Raw genomic sequence first — 21,841 nt, forward strand, 5'->3', positions numbered from 1 at the left:
TTTTTTTTCTGTATCCTTATAAACAGGTTGGTTTTGCCCCCTTGAGAAGGAGCATGCCCACTAAGTCTGCTATATAAGAGGCCTTAGTATTCATTCTGCATGCTGCTCCCTGCCCCCGTCACTGTAACCAAATATCTAATAGAAACATACTAAGAGAGGTTTGGCTTATGGTTTCTGGGGGTTCAGTCCCTATTTGCTTGGTTCTGTGTGCACAGATAGGACTCAATAGTGGAAGAAACATACTATGGAGAAGTGCTCACTGCTTGGCTGACAAGGAGGCAGATGTTACAACAGGAACTAGCTATGGATGAAATCCTCCCAAGCTTGTCAAGCTTTGATACTCATAGTCTCTGGCCAAAGGTGGATTAGTTCAAGGGTTTCACCCAAAAAGAATGATTATTGACACACTAGAATAGGTAGTGTTGACGGCAATGCAAAAAAGAGGCAATATTCTCTTTGTTTTAGAAGGATCACCAAACGAACAGTGCATTTGCCATTGTGTCCCCCACTGTGCACTAGACTGATCTCAAGGGAATTCAAAATCTGAAAGTAGATACAATACAGTAGACAGAAGCTCTAGAAGTCTTCATTCTGGCTCTGGCGATAGAGAAGGGAATGACTTATATTTGAAAAGACTGGGAGAAATTAGCGTGGTTTGTCCATTCTTTCCAGCTACTTCTTTTTGTGTCTGGAAACCAGGCCATCCAAATGCAACAGCAGCAGGTGTGATAGTGTGATCCAGAAGAAGGTTAAAGGAGGTAGGAGAGTCGTCATGGGATTTTGGTCCCAGGAGAGGGAAAGTGTAGCCCTGTTGCTCCTTGTCTCTCTCTCTCTCTCTTTCTACTAGGCATCCCCAAATACAAAGTGAAATATCCAAAAATCTCACGATTTCCTGGCTATAGCATCAAGGAAGGAACCATGGAATCTGATAACATTGCAGAGATCAAAGAGAAAGATCTTAGGAAAGCAGCCTCATAGGACTATTTATGAATTCACAGTTTCACCCTATGTGGTGTCTAGGAAGAACCTACTCTTCACAGCAGATACGAACTTTGAGAATTAAACCATCATTCAGCCTGAGGCTGATACAGGACCAATCCAAACTGCGTATCTAAGACTTTAAAGTAAAGAGCAAAACTAGAATTCACAATACAAAGACGTCTGGGAAGCATGTGGTACCGGGTTCTGAACTTCCGTGCTGATGATTACATAGCAAGCACTCTTAGCTGCAGAGCCACCTTCCTTCTTCTCCCAGGTTTTTTTTCTTTCTTTAATAAAGGAGTTGGTCTTTTAACTTTTTCCCTTTTTATTTTTCTTTCATTTTCTTTTCCCTTCTTCTCTTTCTTTCTATCTAGCAAATGTGATCTCCATTAGAACATTTCTGTGAATGCTACATTCACAAGATGGATGGTCCACCCAAGATATTAGAAAAGGTCAGAGACAAGAGGATTACTGGGGCTTGCTAGATTCCAGCCTATCCAAAAGTACAAACTCCAGGCTCAGGGAGAGTCTATGTCTCAAGGAAAAGAGGTAGAGAGTGACAGAGAAAAACTCAGTGTCATGTCTAGTCTTTGTTTGCTTTCATAGATGTGTACACATATACATGAATGAGTGAATAAACAAACAAGCAAACAAATAAAGATAAATAAAGAATTGAATGGAAAATTCAGAATTGAAAAACACTGTCATTAAAATATTAAATGGATGGATTCAACAAAATGAACATAGAGGAAAGAGTCAATTAATTTAAATACTAAAAATATGTGTGGTTTGTACAACAGAAAAAGGTATTTAAAAATTCAAACAGAAAGTTTGAGTCTTATAGAACATAAAAAAGAGAGAAATGAAGGAAGGAAGAAATGAAGAAAGAAAGAAAAAAAGAAAGAAAGGGAAAAAAGCAAGAGCAAGCAAGCAAGCAAGCAAAAAGATCCATCATTCCTGGCATAAGTATCCTAGGAGAGCAGAGGGGAGGGGTGGTACAGGAAAGAACACAACTAAAACCCAGTTTCACCAAAAGACAAAGGTAGCATTTCAGTAATCTCAGTAAACTCCAACAGGATGGACCCAGAAGAACAATGCCAGCCCAAGCTCATTATAGAAAGACAACAGAAACCTGGAGGAAAGAAGGTCTCCAGTGGGATCCAGAGAAAGCTACCTGCAGGGGCTGACATGGAGTCAGAAGAAAGGGGACTTATCATGACAAAGAAAGCGAGAACATTTTTTAAAGTACTGGAAGAGAAGAACTGTTACCCCAGAATTCTATTTCCACCAAAAGTGTTGTCCAGGATGAGGCTGACCCAAGGCCCTCTTAGGCAAAGGAGGACAGTGCTGGTTGCCAGGAAAGGCTCCAAGGGAGCTCACTGTCAAAGCTGACAGGATGGAAATGACAACAGGAGAGTTGGGCCACCAGCAAAATTTAGAAGCACAGAGAACATAAACATCGAAATTAATACAAAAGGCTGCATTTGACCATAGAACATCACCAAGTATGTAACATGCAACACAATACAGTACTATGCTAATGAAGATGATAAGGGGTCAGACTGATAAAGTTTTTATATTACACATGAACAGGTAAATGTTAGTAGCCTAGGTTTTTTAGAGAAACACCACAGATAAAATACAGCATTAGAACAAAAACAGACACTGATAATTGCAAACCTCATCTATATAATGACTACATAAGATGTATAATGTTTATGTGCACAAATATTGAAAATGGGTATACAGCCTCACATTTATTAACTGCATTAATAAATTAATTAATTAAATAGCTTTCAAGACAGTGTCCAAATAACCTCAAATAAAACGGAGAAAAACATAAAGACATAGTAATCAATCTTAAAGCAACCAATAAAATAGTGAGAGCAAATCCAAATAAGTTGATTTTTTAAGTCATGATAAAATAGATTAATACAACCCATAGAGTAGACTTTTAAAAATGACTACCTATAGTGGGTATAAAAGGAAATAAATTAGAATTTAATGATGTAGTTGGGTTCAAATGAGACCAAAAGGGAACATATATGTATTTGGGGGTTAGAGAATAGTTCAAAGGATGGGGTAGAATTTTTCAACAAAACACTAAGAAATAAAAGGTTTAGAACCCATGGAAACTCATATCTAAAACAGTCTTCACAACAAAATTAACAAGGATAAATGGAGACAAAATTTCCCAAGGAAACAGTGAGTCCCTCAAAACAACTCAATAATGCAAATGTTCACAGATTAAATACCCCTAAGCATTTAACCAAGTGACTCTGAAAGAAAAGTTTATTGCATGTCGCTATCACGACTCACCAGAAAACACAGAACTATAGTGGAAGAGAATGGAGCCCTGATCCTCAGAGGGTTTAGAGGGAATGTGGGCCTTGGAGACTATTCTGTCTTCTGTAATGAGGTGATATATGGCCCTGTGCATATGTGCTAAAATATGTGGCACTGGACTTAGGTGGGAGCAGTCATTCCTGAGCCTTCATGGGACCACATACTTAAGGATTTTTCTATAATGAAGAACAGCCAAAAAAAATGCTGGATCTAGCAAGCAGATTTTTATTTCTTATTTCACAGCTGTACCCCCTGCACCCTAAATTGTTTATGTCACTTGAATTCATTTTTTTCAATGATCAGAAGAGGTTGGAGAGGATTAAGGGTGGACATATTTTTTTCTTCTAGAAAATTCTCTTTTTGCTTTTTGTTACACTACTTAGTCCTTCTGGCTTTGGCTTCCCCTTCTCTGACATCTTCCATGTGCTTGAAGCCTCCTGTGCTGCACTGTGATGCCTTCACCATTCCTTTAGATGGTCAGGACTGGGCTATTTAATCTTCCTTTCACCAACCCTCTGAACAAATATATCAGCAAACTCCTTCCATATTTGGTTAAAGCACTTGACTTAAGCAAGAAATCCTTTCATATGAGAAGGCACCATGATCTCAGAAGACATGGTGCCTGGTCATTTTCACACTAAGAACCATATAGAAAAGGGGGAAGAACATGAGTTTCCTACCTTATTTTAAAATTGTATTTATGTGTGTGTATGTGTGCATGTGTGTGTGCGTGCATGCATGACTGCCTGTATGTACACCATCCAAGTGTAGTGCCCACAGAGGCCAGCAGGTATCAGATACCCTGAAACTGGAGGTACAGACATGTTTTGAGCTGCCTGATATGGGTGCTGAAAACGGAACCCAGGTACTCTGCAAGAGCAGTGTATGATCTTAAATGCTATGATGTCTCTCAGAAAACTGTTTTAATATTTATACTTCAATAGTTTGACTGAGTTGCTAGAAAATCTAGGGTACCACCTTTACAAATATTGCAAAATTGTTTTTTTAGAAGCTATTGATTTGAATGTATATGAGCAGAATTTGAAGGGACATTTCTCTAGGGAAAGCAGTATATACCAGTGGGTAGAGACATGAGCTAGTACTATGTGGTGAACTGCTAGGTCTGGCTCTACCATTTCCCAACCAGCTAGACAGACCAAAGTGAGAATCTTTAGAAACTTCTTGTTCTCAAAAAATGACAGGACCCAAGTCATGTTCCTTTGGTTGGAGATCATAGCTTCTTTGCACTTGTCAAAATTTCCAGGTGCTACTAAAAAAAAAAAAAAAAAAAAAAAAAAAAAAAAAAAAAAAAAAAAAAAAAAATCCATGCTTACTCTTCTGGTCAAGTAAAATTTAATTTCAATAAAATGTTTTCTTGGCTGGAGGGATGGATGACTGGGAGTTTAAAAGTACTAGATTCTCTTACAGAGGACCTGAGCTCTGTTTCCAGCACCCATGTTGAGAATTTCACAACTACTTGTAAAGACAACTCCAGGAGATCTGATACCCTCCTCTGTCTAGCCTCTGCAGGCACTGTATGCATGTGGTGAAAAACACAGACAATCAAATGCAGACAAAAAATTAAAAACAAAAAAAAAAGAAAGAAAATAGGTAATTAAAGAAAAAAATTCTAAAACTTATAACCCCAAAGGGGCTATAAAAACTGAGAGGACTCAGATAGTCTAAAGTTTATGACAAAATACCCACCATATTAATTCAATGGAAACTCCTGGGTTTGTACTCTTACATGGGGAGTAGTTACCTGAAAGTTCAAAACTCCTCCTCACTGCTCTGTATGGACATTCTTGGTATGGCTGTGCCACTAACCAGCAGACTTAAGTAAATCTAAAGTTATATTCTGTATTTCTTGCTTGAATTATTATAGACAGTGATACAGAGGGAGGAGGAGGAAGAAGAGAAAGAGGAGAGGAGGATGAGGCAGCTGGAAGAACAGGAAACCAGGTGAAGCCTGTATTATCTAGGTGTACATAGGAACATATGCCATCAATTAATAGTTTCTGAAAAGGCTCAGTTTAACATCAACAGGCTTGACCAAGGAGCTCATCCTCATTGCACATCAGAAACAACATCCTGCCAGAGGATGGGGGCCAGAGAGGCCACAGTTTCTCCTGGGTTGTCACATTAAGGCTTGGGCTGTTGAGGCTTTCATGGCTCCACACTCCCTGAGCACGGACTTGGTGTGTGTTATGTAATCTTTCTGCCCTGCCTTCCCCTTTGTTCAGTCCACGCCAAGAGCTAAATAAAAGAATCCATATGTGATTACAGCTATAAAACCAAAAGGAAAATATTAGATGAAAATATAACATTTTGGGGTTTCTAAGTTTGTTTTACCTTTAATGCTAGGCAGACAGTTTACACAAATCATTTTGCTGCAAAGTAAAGAGTAATGAGTTAAATGTGTTCCCTGTCACCATCGATCATGTAGGTTTGCCTTTGACTGACCGAGCACATAAGACACATGAAATAACTTTCTAATCGTGTTAGAGGGAGAGGGTAGGGGAAGACGGAGAGAGCGCTGTCGCTTCTTTATTTTATTCAGAAGTTCCATTGACATTTTCTGGCAATCTTCTTACATGCTGCACGGCCTTCCCTTTGCTAATAATGTTTGCCTTGAGAATTTGTAAAGGTCTGAGAACTCCTTAATTCAATGTTCTAGAAATTACCAGGGCCATAGGGGAATGGAATCCCTGTTAATAGCTCACGGATTGCTTCTCTCTTTCTTTTAAATAGTTTGCATGGAAGCTACTCAACTTTAAGTTGGGCATGAGAGATCGTGGGCAGAGATGGTGATGCTGGAGGGGGCAACATCTTGTGGCAAGGCCTCTGATCTAGAGAGACTAAAGTAGGAAGGAAAAAAGAACAGATACATGACGGTGTTGGCTCAAATGAAATGCTGAGATTTACTAAATGTATTTCAATTTCAGGGTGTTTATTTTGATTTGTGAATTTAAACAACAGAGTGACTATATTTTCTGGCAGTCAAGATGGTTTATAACCAAATCGAACCAGCTTCTTTGCAAGCCTTGCCAAGGATTATAAAGCTTTGCATTTCAAGCTTCTACGCTGAGACGAAGCTCTTTAATTGGGCCAGTGAACCGCATACAGTAGCAAAGGAAGACATTTCAGAACCCAAATCATACTGAATTGTAAGTCCCTGTTAGTATGGGCCCCACACCCAGCTATCTAAAACACAGACTGGTTGGGGTAAGCTGAAATCTATTCATTTATTCATGCACTCATTCATTCATTCATTCAGTCAGTCAGTCAGTCATGCATTAAACATGTATTTACTGAGCACCTGATACTGGAAATCCTACAAGTAGCCCTGGCTTCCCAGTGCCTCTATTTTATGAAGGAAAAGAGAAATAAATAAGAAACAATACCATGGCAGAGGAGTTGGCAAATGGACATAGCCATGAGAATGAAGGAGACCTATATGTGTGAAGTGTGCAGGCCAGGGTGACGGGAATTTCTAAAATGCAATTCTGCTATTTTACCATGTGGAACTCCTCATCCTAGGGAGGGAAGAACATCTACATCCTTCCTAGAGAACAGAGAGACATGAGATATTGGCTCCCTGAGAAGCCCTCAGAGCCCCAGAAAATGTTCTAGACTTAGTTTCTTTTTGATTGTCCTACAGTTTCCCAGAGAAGCAATTGACATATCAAGTGCCCCTTAGTGCCCCTTAGATGGCATCCTGATGAGGATGCTGGCATATGCCCATAATCTTAGCACTCAGGAAGCAGAAGATGATGAGTTGAAAACTAACCTAAATTATATAGTAAGACACTGTCTCAAAAACAGACAAACAAACAACATAACAACAAAAGAAAGAAAGAAAGAAAGAAAGAAAGAAAGAAAGAAAGAAAGAAAGAAAGAAAGAAAGAAAGAAAGGAGAAAACCACATAGGCATGGCAGATTGCCTATATGTATAAGGTCTTAGATTAAGAGCCAAACCACAGAGTTGGAGAGGTGGCTCAGTGGTTAAGAGCACTAACTCCTCTCCCAGAAGTCCTGAGTTCAATTTCCAGCAACCACATGATGGTGGCTCACAATCATTTTTAATGGGATCAAATGCCCTCTTCTGGTGTGTCTAGAAAGAGAAACAGGTACTTACATACATAAAATAAATAAATCTTAAAAAAAAAAATCCAAAGTACCAAAAAGAAAAAAAAAAAAGAGGTGATACACAAACTTCATAGACTGAGGAGTTCAATGTTGTGGAATGTAAAATTTCCAAAGATGATTCAGAAACAATGCCAATTATCTGACTTAGAAAATAAGTAAGGATTCTTTTAGTACCAATAATATTCTGTTTCTTAACCTTTGCTATGGATACATGGGAGTGTTGAGATTATGAATGTTTAGCAAATTAAATATTTATTACAAATGCCCTTTTCTGTTTGTATATTATAAATAAAAGTTTGTGTTTAACCCTTGTATAAAAAAGTCTGATGTTTTTAAAGATGGCCATGCTGAAAATTTTTATTTTGAGCAAAGGCAGAAGGGTTTGGTAGAAATCAAGCATCTACTTAGGAGAAGAACATCCTAGATAGAGGGAACCCAGCAAGTATAAATTCTAATGTAGTAGAGATACAAGGTTCAGGACAGCACTCAGTACACTGTGGTCAACAAGCTCACAGGAACCTGACTGCTTAGTACCCAGCAGCCAATGCTATGACTTTGGTTTTGAGCCAATTGGATGACATGGTAGACTTATGCAAAAGGTTGACACAATCTCATTCAAAACAAACTGAGTCTAGGCTTGAGCATCTAGAAGGCTGGTATCCACAGAAAAAATGGTAGTTCTTTGGATCTATCACTAAAAAGAAATTGGTGGCAAGTACTCAAATTGTGGGCCTACTTTCCAGGTTCAATCAGGGTGTCACACTGAGCTGAATCTGGTGCTTAAAGAGGGTTGGGTGGGGAGCTGAAAATGACCCTAAAGGTGAGTATTTGGAAGGATGGTGTTGTCAGTTGTAGATGGTGATATGGGACAGGGAAGGCTCACAGACAAGAATGGGGATTTGCTTCTGGAAATGTCAAATCTGAGAGGAGATACAGCATTCGAACAGGAAGGCAGCATGACAGTTGCACCGATATTGCTGGGTTGTGGTTGGAGGCATAAATCTGTGAGCCTATCTGTCTATCTAAATGATATTAAAATATCGTATATTCCCAAAGAAGCAAGGGTAACTGCATTGGGAACTGCTCTCCACAGGTGAGAATCTGTGATGACATCCTGTTCTCATGAAGCTAGTTTTACTTTGATTGGCATCACCCATGGGTGGTAGAGCCAACAACATTTGTATATCACGATCTTCTTTGTGGGTTTATGTTCCAAGACAAAGAAGTCTTTCTTAGCATTCTCTCCTTGATCCCAGCCTTATCAGTTGCAACTATGGCCTGACTAGAGATCTTGACAATTGCCACACTCCCATAAGAGGATGAACATGTTGACCTAAAAATGGGCTCTCAAGTTTATGTCCAACAAGAAATAAGAGTAGGTTGGTTTGATAGTTTTATTAAAAATGGGCTCTCAAGTTTATGTCCAACAAGAAATAAGAGTAGGTTGGTTTGATAGATAGTTTTATTTGCTAACTTGACTGGGTCATGATGTTTCCAGATATTTGATTATTGTTCTAGACATAGCTGTGAAGGTATTTCTGGACGCAATTAATATTTTTGAGATGGTTTAATACAGGAGATTATGTTCCTTCTGTGGGTGGGTTATATCAAGACCATCAGAAGCTGTAATGGAACACAAACTAGGAGTCATTTGAAATCTGTTCTCTCTGCTTGAACTAGGACTGAAACCTATTCTAAGTCTCCTTATTCTCAGGTCTACTAACTGATTGACACCATCCAGCAGCTCCAGTGCAGACATTGTAACTCAGCTTTCATGCCAAATGAATCAATTTATTTCAATCAATATCCCCCTCCCTTGATTCCAGACAGAGAGATGATAGAGGCATGCATTGATTAATGAGGGGTACACATCTAAATAAGTCTCTAGTGGGAAATTGCATCATGTAAACATCAAAGTATGTATGTATCCAAACCAAAATAAGAATAGACATCACTGTACGATACAGGACTCCTACCATATATGCAGTCTATCAACGAGTGAAATGCCATTATATGACATATGATTACATGTACATACATACATACATACACATTCACACATCACATACATAGTTGGTTCGGTTTTGTCGGAGAGCCCTAGCCCTTAAGTCAGTCCTCCTGAGAGCCTGGGTCATTCTTGATCTTGTCACAGTCTAACCAAAGTGAACTCCTCACCTCTCTGATGCAGTGACTCTGACCCTTACAGAGCTGGCCAGAGAGAAAGGTGAATAAGACTCATTGGTAGGGCTATGTAAACATGTGCCCACACATTTCCCATCAGAACAGAAGCTTCCTCAACCTTACTGGTGCTTTCAAACCGTAAGTTTGTGGGTTGCCTGAAATACAGCCAGGATATTTGTGCCTCTGGAATGTCTAGTGAATCAATGGTTTCCATAAAATAAAGCTCAGAAACTAAGCCACATACTAAGGTGGCTATACTTGCTATGGAATAGACTCATCCTTTATTTCCTTTTGGTGACCTCAGGGACAAATCTGGAACTGATTCCTGGGGTTTATCAATTCTAAACTACCTGCCTTCTTTTTTTTTTTTTTTTTACTGCATAGTGTCTGCCACCATAAAGTGATGATAGTGACAGTACCATGTGTATGTAGGGCATTAGGAGAGTAAAAGTAATATAGACACAATATTAAGTTCAAGGCTTTAAAAGTAGATAAAATTCAGTATATTTGAGCAATTATTCAAAGGTTTCATATTTCCAGCTCTTAAACCAGAATATTTTTATACACAAACTTACACAAATACAAAGGAGTGCATAACTACAATCCAAGCTAAAAACACTGAAATGATTCACTTTAGTTGGGCATGGCTATGATAGAATATCATGATCAAGACAACGAATAAAAGGGAGCATTTATTTGGTTTACATTGTCAGAGGGAAAGTCCATCATGGTGGAAAGGTATGGCAACAAGAGATAGGCATGGCAGTCAGAGCTTTGGAAGCTGAGAGATCACATCTTAAACCATGAGCATGAAACAGAGATGGCTAAATCAGATGTAACTGAGGCTATGAATGCCCAAAGCCTGCCTCCAGTGACATACTTCCTCCAGCATGGCTGCATCTCCTACAACTTTTCCAAACAGTGCCACCAACTGGGGACCAAGTGTTCAACTATCTCATAGAGGACATACTCTCCTTGAAGCCACTATACCAACATTACATATTTTCTTCATTCTCACAACTGACTTCCTGATAGATACTGCAGATTACATGTCATGTTACAGGGTATACTTTCGTGTGTGTGTGTGTGTGTGTGTGTGTAAAATGAAAAATCAGCAGTTTTCTTCCAGTAAGAATAATAGCTCAATTCATAAAAATGGAAGGTAAAGACCAACATGAAACTCTACAGGTAGAACAGGAAGTTAAAACTACATAGACTAACAACAAAAACATCCTTCCCCCCCCCCCCCAAATCAATAGTATTAAAGTGTGGCCCACTTATTGAGGGCTGAGGCAATGGCAGACAGGCTAAACAAATCCATTGTCTTGGTCTTTCCACAAGACATTAAAAAGACTCCCCCTGAAATGTGAGAGGCCAGTGAAAGGAGATCAGAGAGGAGGGAGTAAACAGGATGTCCCAAGCCAGGAGATAAGTCACAGGCACCAGAACATCTGCTGGCTCTGATTAATGGACATCACGTGTGAAAATGAATCCTTGCTGGGAAAAAAAATGCTTAGTTTGCCTTACAAACAGCTATGGAGCTATAGGACTCCTGGGTACCAACTTGGGCCTCTTTCAGAAAGGTATTGGATGCTGCATGGTTAGTATGGATTTATAAATACCAGCACATCTTAACAGTAGGGGAAATGCATTGAAGCATAAATGGAATAGATTAAGGATGAACAACCATGAAAGGAAAAACAAAAAGCCAAAAGTGTCTACAGTAATTACCAAAGCGAAGGAATTCATCACTCCTAAAAAGGTAAGTTAAATTATCAATAAATTCCAAACTATTTAGGTCAATTCAGAGGTAACATATCTAAATGAGGACTAGGTTTTAGAAGGTAATGGGTTTGGGGGTCCCTAGGTTCAGATCTTTGAGAATGATTGGTATAGGGATAAGTAATTATTCACAAGTATTTCTTCTCATCTCCAGTCCAGGCCCTCTTTGCAAACCCTATGTTCCAGTAGCACCCCTTCGCTCTGCTAAACCCTACTAACTTAGTTTTGGTCTTGGACTTTTGGTCCCACACATAATAAAAGACTCCTATGATAACTGCTGTGCTTCTGCCTGTGACACGTCTACATGGTTAGAGTCTTGTTTATCTTACTCCTTTGAGCAGAAGCAGAGTATAATATATTATGCAGAACTAGGAAACAGACACAACCTGCTCAGGGCAAAGGAGAAGGTAAGTTCACATCTCCCTTTGGCTTCCAGAAACACTAAATGCTCCCAAAGGATAAAGTGCTGCCAAAACCTCCATCCTGGTGGAAATACTGAGGAGTTCTCTACCATAGGATGTGGGGATGTTGGGGAAGGAAGTGATTTCTGTAAACAAGAATTCATTTACATATTACCTTCTCCACTACACTAATTCCATACAAAAACATGTGAATGCTTTGCAATAATATAGAAAACACACACACCGAGGAGTGGATAACAGCATGATTTTCACCAGGTCCTAAAATGGTTCTAGGACTGAGGGATAAGCATACACAGATGACAATGTAGAATGGCAGATGCATTAAATAAGACTATCCCTACTCTAAAATTTAAAATTTAAGAAAGGACATCATGTTATTTGTAGGCAATGCCCTTAGCAAAGTCTAACACAAAGACCACTGCCATGTCAAAAGGTCAAATCCAGAAAGCTGCCTTCAAACATGGAGAGCTGGCCCCGTACAGAAATAATGCAGTCATGTAACCCTGGGAGGCAAATGTGTTTCCACTTATACCAGGGCCCAGTCCCAGCCTTTCCCACAGGCTCTTCCTAAATAGGAACTTGGCAATGGGATTAGCGGAGCTGGAAGGAACGTCCTTGGCTTTAGAGGTGAGGCCCGTCAGGGTCCTGAGGAAAGTCAGGCAGAAGTTCTCCATGCTGGTAATAACACTGTAGAATCAGTGTCATATCCATTTTATTAATTTTCTTGACAGGCAGATCTAGTTACCATGCAGGCACCACAAAATCAAAACATACGCATGTCAAGTGGCCCCATCTGTGGTGGGGCTCTGCCAAGGCCCATGTCACATCAACACAAGGAAGGCAGAATCCAGTCCCTCTGACTATGTGCTGGGTCCTATGAGCAAACCTCTGCTGGAAGAAAACCACCAGGGCTCCACTGAAAGAGCCAGGGCGGTTCTCCTGGTGACAGTTCCTTATCCTAGGTCTGACCTCCTTGGGATTGAATAGACAAGTCCTGGGAGACACATGGCTACATCTGGCTTTGGTGTCCCATTGCTAAACACAGCCACACAGACCTCCCTGTGATTCCCATTTTGCCTGCATTCAGTTTCATCTATGCAGGACAAAGGGAGCCTGGATTAAAGAAGACATCTAGAGGCGCACAGGGACTTGATTTGCAACTGGGTTTGAACTTGAAATTCTGTTGAGCTGAGGTCTTATGGGCACAGAGTAAGCATGAGAGAACATTTTAAATCAAGTTGTCATTCACTATGACCACTGCTACAATGATGACAAGTAGGGTCTAACAGGAGTTAGTCTCTCAAGCACACTATGAGAACTACAATTGGGTAAACAATGCCAATGGCGTTGGTACAAAGGTAAAGACCTGGCAGACACATTCCAGCTCTAAGTAACACAATTCATGAATGTGGTGTGCCACTTTGACTGCCTAAACCCACACTCCAGAAACCTGCTTAGTCAGGCACCTAGATGCAGAGGCCCCCAACACTCAAGGCCCTGGGCCCTAGAGAACAGAATGGATTCATTCTCCCCCTCACTAGTTGGTCCAGCAGCCATCTGGAGACTGGGAGTGGCTGCCCAGTGAGCTCTGACAGGGAGATGAACACATCCAGACTGCATGTCTCTTGGGGTAAAGACTCAGTTCATCTTTTCTTTCTCCATTCAAATAGCCATGGCATGTCAGCCTTACTGGCCTCCTTGATTGTGCAGAAGTAAATAAATGAATTATGTTGTTGGGGTTTGGGCTTCAGCACAAACACATGGTCTGCATTTACCCACACAGTGAGAGGTCCACCAGCCACTTGATATAAAAGAGGAAAATGATAATTCTTTTCTTTAGGCACTCTAGTGCCATATGGAATGTATATAAATCATATTTTTGTTTTAACAGCGGAGGCTTTGTTGATAGATAAACATGTGGTTTATCTAAAAAGAGAGAGCGAGAGAGAGAGGATTGTGCTTTGAACAATCATTTAATGGCCACGGATGTGCCAAATAAAAATAAAAACATAATTTTGAAAGGAGCTGGCCTCTTTCCCAAATCTGTAACAAGGAATTTCTTCTCAACCAGAGAAGTTAAAGCCCGTCGATCTGTTTTGAGTTTAAGCTGTGCTCTACTCAACCCCACGACAAATGGAATCCTAGGCTAATGTGCTCTAATAAGACAAGACATTACCTTTATGAATGACCTCATAGAGAAGAGATTGGCAAGCATTGTGGAGAGGCCTTGAGCCAGACAGCTCTGGGCTATGAAACCCAACTTGAGCTCTGCAAGGCATATTGCGTCATCACCCTCTTTCCAGTTCCAGCTGGGGATGTTGAGCAGATGGGCCTGTGGGAATAACAAGAGGTATGAGACCCTGTTCTGCTCCATGTCTGAGTATCTGAAATCTCTTCAGGGAACTGCTGCATTGTCCAAGGACAGTGGGTCATCCAAACTCATCGTTTCTTTCTTCTGCCTGGGTCTAAGGACCGTTGCTAGGTTCTATACTTCTGGCTCAGCAGACTTTGGCCTCTTGGTAACATTGCTTCTATACTCACCAGGCCCACATCCTCCTCTCAAGTTTGCTGTTTAGCCTGATTCGACCCAAATGGGATTTTTCTCTTGTGAGATGTACCAGCCCCCAGCATTAAGAAGTCGAGTTAGCTTGTTTTTAAAGTGGCTCTCAAGTATTATTAGATTGCCAGATTCCTCTGTGTCTGTATGCTTTTGCATTTTTCCCCTGCCTTCTCAATAATCTAGATTAGTGATGCCCCAAACTTGAGTGGGTGCCTGCATACCCTGCAATGTATACAAAAACTACAGCTTGTTGGCTCCCACCATGCTAAGTTTCTGACTGACTAGATCTGGGGTGGAGCAAGAGAACCTGTAAATCTACATGTGGGAGGAAATGCTGCTTCTCTGGAGGCCACTATGCAGCACAGACACAGACGTCCCACAATCTCTTTCACATGGATTGTCTTATGGCACAACTAGGTCTGAGCCCAACTCACAGCCCCAGAGACATGGTCACTCAATTATTTGCCAGTGGTATGCAGTGGAGAGTTGTACATGGAAAAGTGAATAAAGAAGTTGGAATTCAGGAAGTTCTCTAGTGTTTGGGGATTTACGGGTAACAACAATAACAAGAGAAGAACAGTCTCCAGAGCAAAGGAAAAAAAAGATTCTTTATTCTATAAGAATAGACCAAATTCATTCCATAGGATTGGATCCCGTTTTAACAGTCAAACTTGAAGAGAGACGTGATCAGTTGAATAATGGCCAGAAGACAATGAGGCGTTCAAGAGGAGATGAGTGTTCTGGAAAGAAACTCTTGAGAAACAGTAAAAAGATCCAGAAATGCTCAAGATACAGAGGGACATCCTTGGGGACATAGTATGGTCATCACATCTGGATGTCTAAGGCCCTGCTATGTCATGATTAGCTTCACCATACTCAGTTCTTGGAGCCAGAATTAGGTCTGTCCTGATATATATTAAAGGAAAGCAAAGGGTTTTGGCTTGTCTGACAAAGGAACTTTCTAAGGATGAAATTTGTCTAATAAATAAAGAAGACTACCTTTAAAAAAAAAGCACAAAGTCTTTATGCCTAAGACTTAGCATTTTTCCAAGATACAGTAAATCATGCTTTGTAGAGGAAGTTGACCCAGAGTCCTTCTAAGTCCCTTCTAAGTACAGGCCAAGATTCTATAGCTCTGAAATTATTTCTCCCCATGTACCAGCAAACTGGAACACCAAAAGAGGCTTCCCCTCACTTTTGGAACAACAGAGGCCAGTTGCAATAGAACGATGGATGATTTCATTGCAGAAACAAAGAGCAGAGCCCAGGCCTCTTTGCTCTGCTTGGAGAAACCTCACTCTTGTGAAATGCCTGCTTGCAAAATCCACCTCTGTGACAGTCTCCAATCATGAGCCAGCAGCAGTTACTGCTGGAAGAATGACTGCTTGCTCCCTAACCCAAGTAAGACAGGCCTGTGTGTGTGCCAAAAAGGAGTATGATGTGTGTGGAGCTGAGTACCAGAGGGTCTTCTGCACATCACACACTGACTGCCAACAGATAGCCCCACCCTCATTCTCATTTCTTTCCCCATTCTTCCCTTGCTTAAGATGTCAGCTTTTTTATTTTACTTCCCTGGCATGGTATAAAAGACATTTATCCATGTGGAGAAATACTCTTATGAGAAGAATGATCAAGTATATCCAAGTAATGAACTTGTGTGTGACTAGAGATTTGGGTGGTCTGGTCCCTACAGAGACATCACATAGTCTCCATGCTATCTTCAAAGAAATAATGAAAACCTTGAAGAAAGTCTGCCCTATCTCCATGTCATCCAAAACATGTAGTTCTGACATGTAAGCCTTGGGTCCCTTGGGTCCCTTGGGTCCCTTGGGTCCCTTGGGTCCCTTGGGTCTCATATAGAAAGTCATAATTTATTTTAAGCTTCCAATGTCTCTTCTCATTGCCACTGTATTTTCTCCAGTCATAGGGTGGCAGGAAGCAGGGCTGAAGTGCCAATGGCCAAGAGGGAAGACTGTGCATGAAGCCAAGAGAGGATAATTTTTGTTTTTGGAAACTTCATCCTCTTTCATTTGAGGGAAATTGGGTCTGGTTTAAAAAAAAAAAAGTCAGCATTTCTACCCAGGAATCAGGAGGCAAATTCTTTCTAACTTGGTAAAGAAAAAAAGTAGGTCCAACATTAACCACACACACCCTCCATTTATGCTACTGGACTGTCCCTCATTTCACAGAGAAGAACTATAAAAATGTGCTGCCTCAGGAAGGCAGGAGAAATGAATTCTGGTCATGTTTCCTTCTCTTACTATATATTCAGCCTTGAAGAAATACTGTGGAAAATGACAAAGTGTAATGATGGGACAACAATAGTACTCTGTAGTCTGCATCTTCTGTCAATGTCCACTAAAGGACCATATACTAACAGCTTCATCCCCAGGGTGATACTCTCTTAGGAGGAATTGGAGTCTTTGGGAGGTAAAGTTTAATAAAAACTCTTTGGGTCATTGAGAGCATTGCCTTGTAAGAGGCTAGCAAGGCACCAATCAGCCCTATTGATTTGGTTTGATGGGTAGAAATCAATCCAGTGCTTTTTTATATTTTTGGTTGTGAGCCTAGCCTTTAACGGCTGAGCCATCTCTCTAGTCCAATCCAGTGCTTTCTATCAATCTCTCCTACAATGGTGTGTTGCCTCATCACAAGCATAACTAAACAAGGCCAGCTCATCAAGGCCCACAGTCTCCAAAAGTTTTATGTCATGCATTTTTTAGAATGACAGAAAGTTGCCCGTGATGATTTATGCTGTTAACTTAACAGAATCTAGAATCATCGAGGAGCCAGGCCTCTGTGAAGGATCATCTTCATTCTGTTAATTGAGGTCAGAATACCCACCCATTGTGGGTGGTTCCATTCCCTGGCTGGAATATTAGACTAGATAAGTAGATAATGGGATCTGATCTATATGACATGACCAGCTACTTCACACTCCTGGTAGTTTGACCTCCCCTCTGTGATAGACAGAGCCTTGGGCTGTGAGCTGAAACAAAACCCTACTTCATTTAGTGACTTTTGTCAGAGTATTTCATCACAGATACAGGGAAGTTACAAAGGAACTGGTCAACACGGCTATGTCCCAAATGCCATCATAGGCAACAAGGATGCTCAAAGAACTAGTATCTGTACTGGGGCTTAGTTTCGAAATCAGAGACAAGAGCCTCTTTGATTAGAGTGCTTTGGGGGAAATAAGAAGTGCATTAACAAGTAACTTATTAGGATAAACACCTTTTCCAGCATCATATCACCATCCTGTGTTTGAAGAGCTTTAAACCATCTACTGCTTTCCTCTGCACTCAGAGAAGGCCAGGTTTTGAAAGTTCTCTCTGTGAAACTTAACCACTGCAAGGAGATCCATTTTGGAGAATACTATCCTTCCCCCAGGAACCAAAGTTTAGTTCTGTCGGCTACTGTCCCATTCAAATAGAGTGGGCTGTTGGCTATACTGCCCTAGTTTGCTGGCTGCCGAGTGTCTGTGATTTGTGCTTACCAGTGTCGATCGGCCTAGAATAGAGCTTTGACTCCTGCTAGTCTGAAGTTACACTGGGATGCTAAAATGCACAGATGGCCCAATGAGGACCAAATGAGATAATGGATGTCAAAGCTCTTTTAAAACCATAAAACAGGACACAAATGTCTGCAATTATTATGATGACAAACTCAAGGCCAGCAGTTTCCCTGCATCCCTTTAGGCTCCAGAATATCAACCTCGTTACATCACAGGGGTTTGACTTTTTTTTTATTTCAAGCCTTGTGTCTAACTGTGGGAGCAGTTACACCCTCCAGAGTATGCTCCTGGTGGCATAGTTTTCACACACACACACACACACACACACACACACACACACACACACACACACACACACCAGGTCTTTCCCAAGCACATGTATAAATGGGTGACATTCTATGTGCTTCTTGGATGGGTAGAAAAAAGGCCACAAGAAGAAGAAAATATTGAAAGAGAAGGAGAGTGTGTAAGAAAGGTGGGTGGGAGGTTCTTAAGCAAATTCAAAGTAATGGAGCAGGAAGAACTGTCTATTCAAAATCTACTAAGAATGATCTTAAAAAAAATAGAGGCAAGAGGATATCTCCCTTTAAAAGGGAGATGCAGGATGAGAGGAGACTTCCCTTTGTCAAAATTACTCTATCCCTGGGTCCTTACTAATATAATAGTGTTCTGAAAGTGATCTTGCCTGACCCAGAAACCCAAGTAGAGTGAGGTGGTTCTAAACAAGATGCATTTTAGGCAAACACTCCTGGGTCCGATGATGTCTGCATTATAGTGTCTAAATGGTTGTATTGGAGATTCTGTCCAAAATATTTGGGTGGCTGTAGTCATGTGAATACCAACCAGGTACCATCTGGCTCTGAGGTTAGTCATGTTGCTTTGAGTTTGACAAGAACCACACAGCTGAAATGCTTCTTAATTTCTTGAAGATGCTACATCAGCACCCGTTGGAAAGAGAAGAAAAAGAACTGACATCTCTTTCTAAACATACAACATTAATTTTCCTATTCAGTCTAAATTCAGCCAAAAATCTAAACAATCGTTTAAAGCACTCCCACACTAAATGAGATTTCAAGTCACAAATGAAAGAAGGAGTGTTCCTTGCAGCAGGAGCTGTCACCAGTCACAGCCTCAATAAAATCCACCTCCACCTACAGAGGCTGAAGTCAAGAACTTCTCCAGGTTGATGCCTGTGAGTTACTGAGAGCCCCCTTATTCTATCATTGAGTTTTCAGGGACAAACAGGAGATTCACCTTCAGTGCCTACCACAAAACCCACTGGCTGGAGAGTAACAGAATTTTCGATAGAGCCACCTGCCGAGGGCTGGGCAATGGTCGACACTGGGCAGCAGTTCCAAGCAGTGGGCCAGTTGCTGACAGCAGGACCCACTCAGCAATGGCCTCTGATGGGCCTCCACATAGCAAAATGGACCAGCACTTGCCAGCAATTAAGAAATAATGGAATGGTGCTGGTGGCATTTGGCAGAGTGGGGTTTTCTCTGGGTTACCTGATGGCTTGTTTTGCAGAGAATATGGCCTATAAGATGGGGCATGCTGTCACACATAAACCTGCAGGGAGTTATTTCTGTTCAGTTAGGACACCTGGCTCCAGGTACTGAGCGACCTCCAGTTTCTAAGCTCCATTAAGAAGATAACTGGTACCATATCAAGTAGAACAAGATGCCACTTTCCCTCCTCCAAAGCTGTCTAGAGAGCTCAACCACAAGCCAAGTGAAGGGGTGCTGTCTTCAAATAAGAAACCTTCACCTCTGATTCAATGACAGAAAATCACAGGACAGTAATACTAATTCTCATGTTCATGTTCTTTCTAACCAGCTCCCACTGTAAACTTTAACACTGAGAACATTTATTAAGTATAATCTTTGGATAAACTGCTACTTCCCCAAATATAACTAGAAAGATTCACATTCTGAATTTGAGGATGATATTGTGTTCTGTTTTCTCTACTCAACTTGTATTATGTTTCTTCACGTGTACCTGGTCACACATAGAGAAGTCCTTTGATTATCTGGTACAGTCTCTATACCTTCCTTGATTGGTCTCTAAGGGCACAAAATCAGATTTTATCTTCACAGTTATCTTACCTCCTGAGTGGCAGGAGGAGTGTTAATTATAGAGTAGGTATTCAATAGCTATTGACTGAATGACTGCAGGACATAGAAAGGCAAGTTGTTGGAATTTAGGTCTGGACAGGATCTAAGAACATATCAATATTTCTGAATCACAGGGTTCAATGACTTCTTCCTGAATGAATGAATTAGCACAAGAAGGCAACAAAGGAACTTTCTCCCAATAACCCACCACACACACACACACACACACACACACACACACACACACACACCACACACACACAGGAAAAAAAAGGCAGAAAAGCTGACTTCCCCTGAAGAGCTATCCTAGGGAGATGGGACATTTTAACTATGGCTTTCCTTTGCCGGGCCTTGGGGCACGTGTATGTGTGTGCTTCTGTGAATATGTTTATGTGAGGCTGTGTGGGAAGGGAGAAGGTATCAAGACCCAAGCTCTGAGGATGCCTTCAGGCCTGGCAGAGTCTCAGCACCTACCTTGTTGTGATACTGCAGCATCTGAGTGATGATCCTGATCTTCGGGTGGTAGTTCTTTATGGAGATGACTCTGCAAGAGAGAAAACCAGAACTGAAGCGGGCTCTCTGTAACCTGGTGTGATGGAGGACTCATTTGACTATGTGACCACATTGAAGGGAGCAACAAGGGTCATACAGAGGGTTTGGGGTATTAGCCCAGGGAGAAATGAGTTCTCCTCACTGTACCCATAAAAAAGAAATGGCAAGTCAGTCACTGCCATATATTCTAGGGATTTCAAATACCAGAGATAGGCAGAAGTAGTAATGGATCCTGTAACCACACCACATGATGCTAGAGGCCAATGATCAGGACTCTAAAACTAGACTTGACTAGAGAGCAAGTTCAAAGCTAGCCTGGGCTAGCCTTAAAAATAAACACATAAACACAATGGACTCTTGTGTTGCCTGAGATTGAGTAGGAACTTGAATGGACTTGAGATGGGTGCCTTTGAGGCTTATAGACAGGTCATGTGAGCCTAGACCTAAAGTCTCTGGGGTTCTACAGTCTCCCAGTAACCAGCTTCCAGTTAACAACTTGAGACAATGTTGACAACTCAAACAGGCCACCTGAACAATGGCTCTGATTATCACAAACCCTTTGGACATTCACCTAATGTGACTTTTTAAGCAGGGGTCTGCCTTCCATAGCACAATGATGACTGGACCACTGGTTCAAGTTAAACATTAGCACCCTACAGAGATGGTGATCTGGTGGGAAATCCCCTCTTGATGCCTTCAGCCCTTTACTGAGCCTGGGTGACCCCACCAGCCAACTTTCCTTGGCATCCCTTCTCCTGGCAATCACACCACCACAGGGAAGATGTAAGGATGCCATGAATGAAAACACCTGGTTTCCAGCACAGCTATTGTGGTAATGAACTGGGTGACCTTCCAGAAATCCCTGGGCTCTCTGTTCCTGTCTTCTCATCTGCACATTAGGGGGCAACGGTACCTGCATTGTTTACTTCACAGGCTTGGTATGAGAAGCAAATGCAAGGCCAGATGTTAAAATGCTTTGAAATCATTAAAAGCCCTCTCTTCACTTGTAAGTTATGGTTTTTGTCATTACCAACCCTGTCAGAGGTGACATTGTACATTTCCGTCTGTGACAAGGAAGGCTAAAGAATGGAATTCCAGAGAAAGGCCCACCCCCTAAGCCTCATCAGGAACACAAGCACAATTATCTCGACCGCCCCCACAAACTTCCCACCGAGCTCAGCTCTTCACTTTGCCACCTTTTCTGCAAAATTGGAGGGGGTAAAAGGGCAACCAGACAGCA

General features: G+C 41.2%; 1 protein-coding gene across 18 annotated transcripts in view; it reads right to left on the reverse strand.

Moving 5' to 3' along the window:
- Kcnma1 (potassium calcium-activated channel subfamily M alpha 1) overlaps positions 1-21,841 on the reverse strand; it is a 691,955-nt gene that overhangs the window by 180,426 nt on the left and 489,688 nt on the right. For all 18 annotated transcript variants that reach the window (XM_076931239.1, XM_076931244.1, XM_076931240.1 and 15 more), the window contains 2 exons: positions 20,524-20,593; positions 14,038-14,193 (listed from right to left, as the gene is read on the reverse strand). In XM_076931239.1, the coding sequence (XP_076787354.1) occupies positions 14,038-14,193; positions 20,524-20,593 (226 nt within the window). The remainder of the gene's footprint in view (positions 1-14,037; positions 14,194-20,523; positions 20,594-21,841) is intronic.

This window comes from Arvicanthis niloticus, chromosome 3 (genome assembly GCF_011762505.2).
Source record: "Arvicanthis niloticus isolate mArvNil1 chromosome 3, mArvNil1.pat.X, whole genome shotgun sequence".
Lineage (NCBI taxonomy): Eukaryota > Metazoa > Chordata > Mammalia > Rodentia > Muridae > Arvicanthis > Arvicanthis niloticus.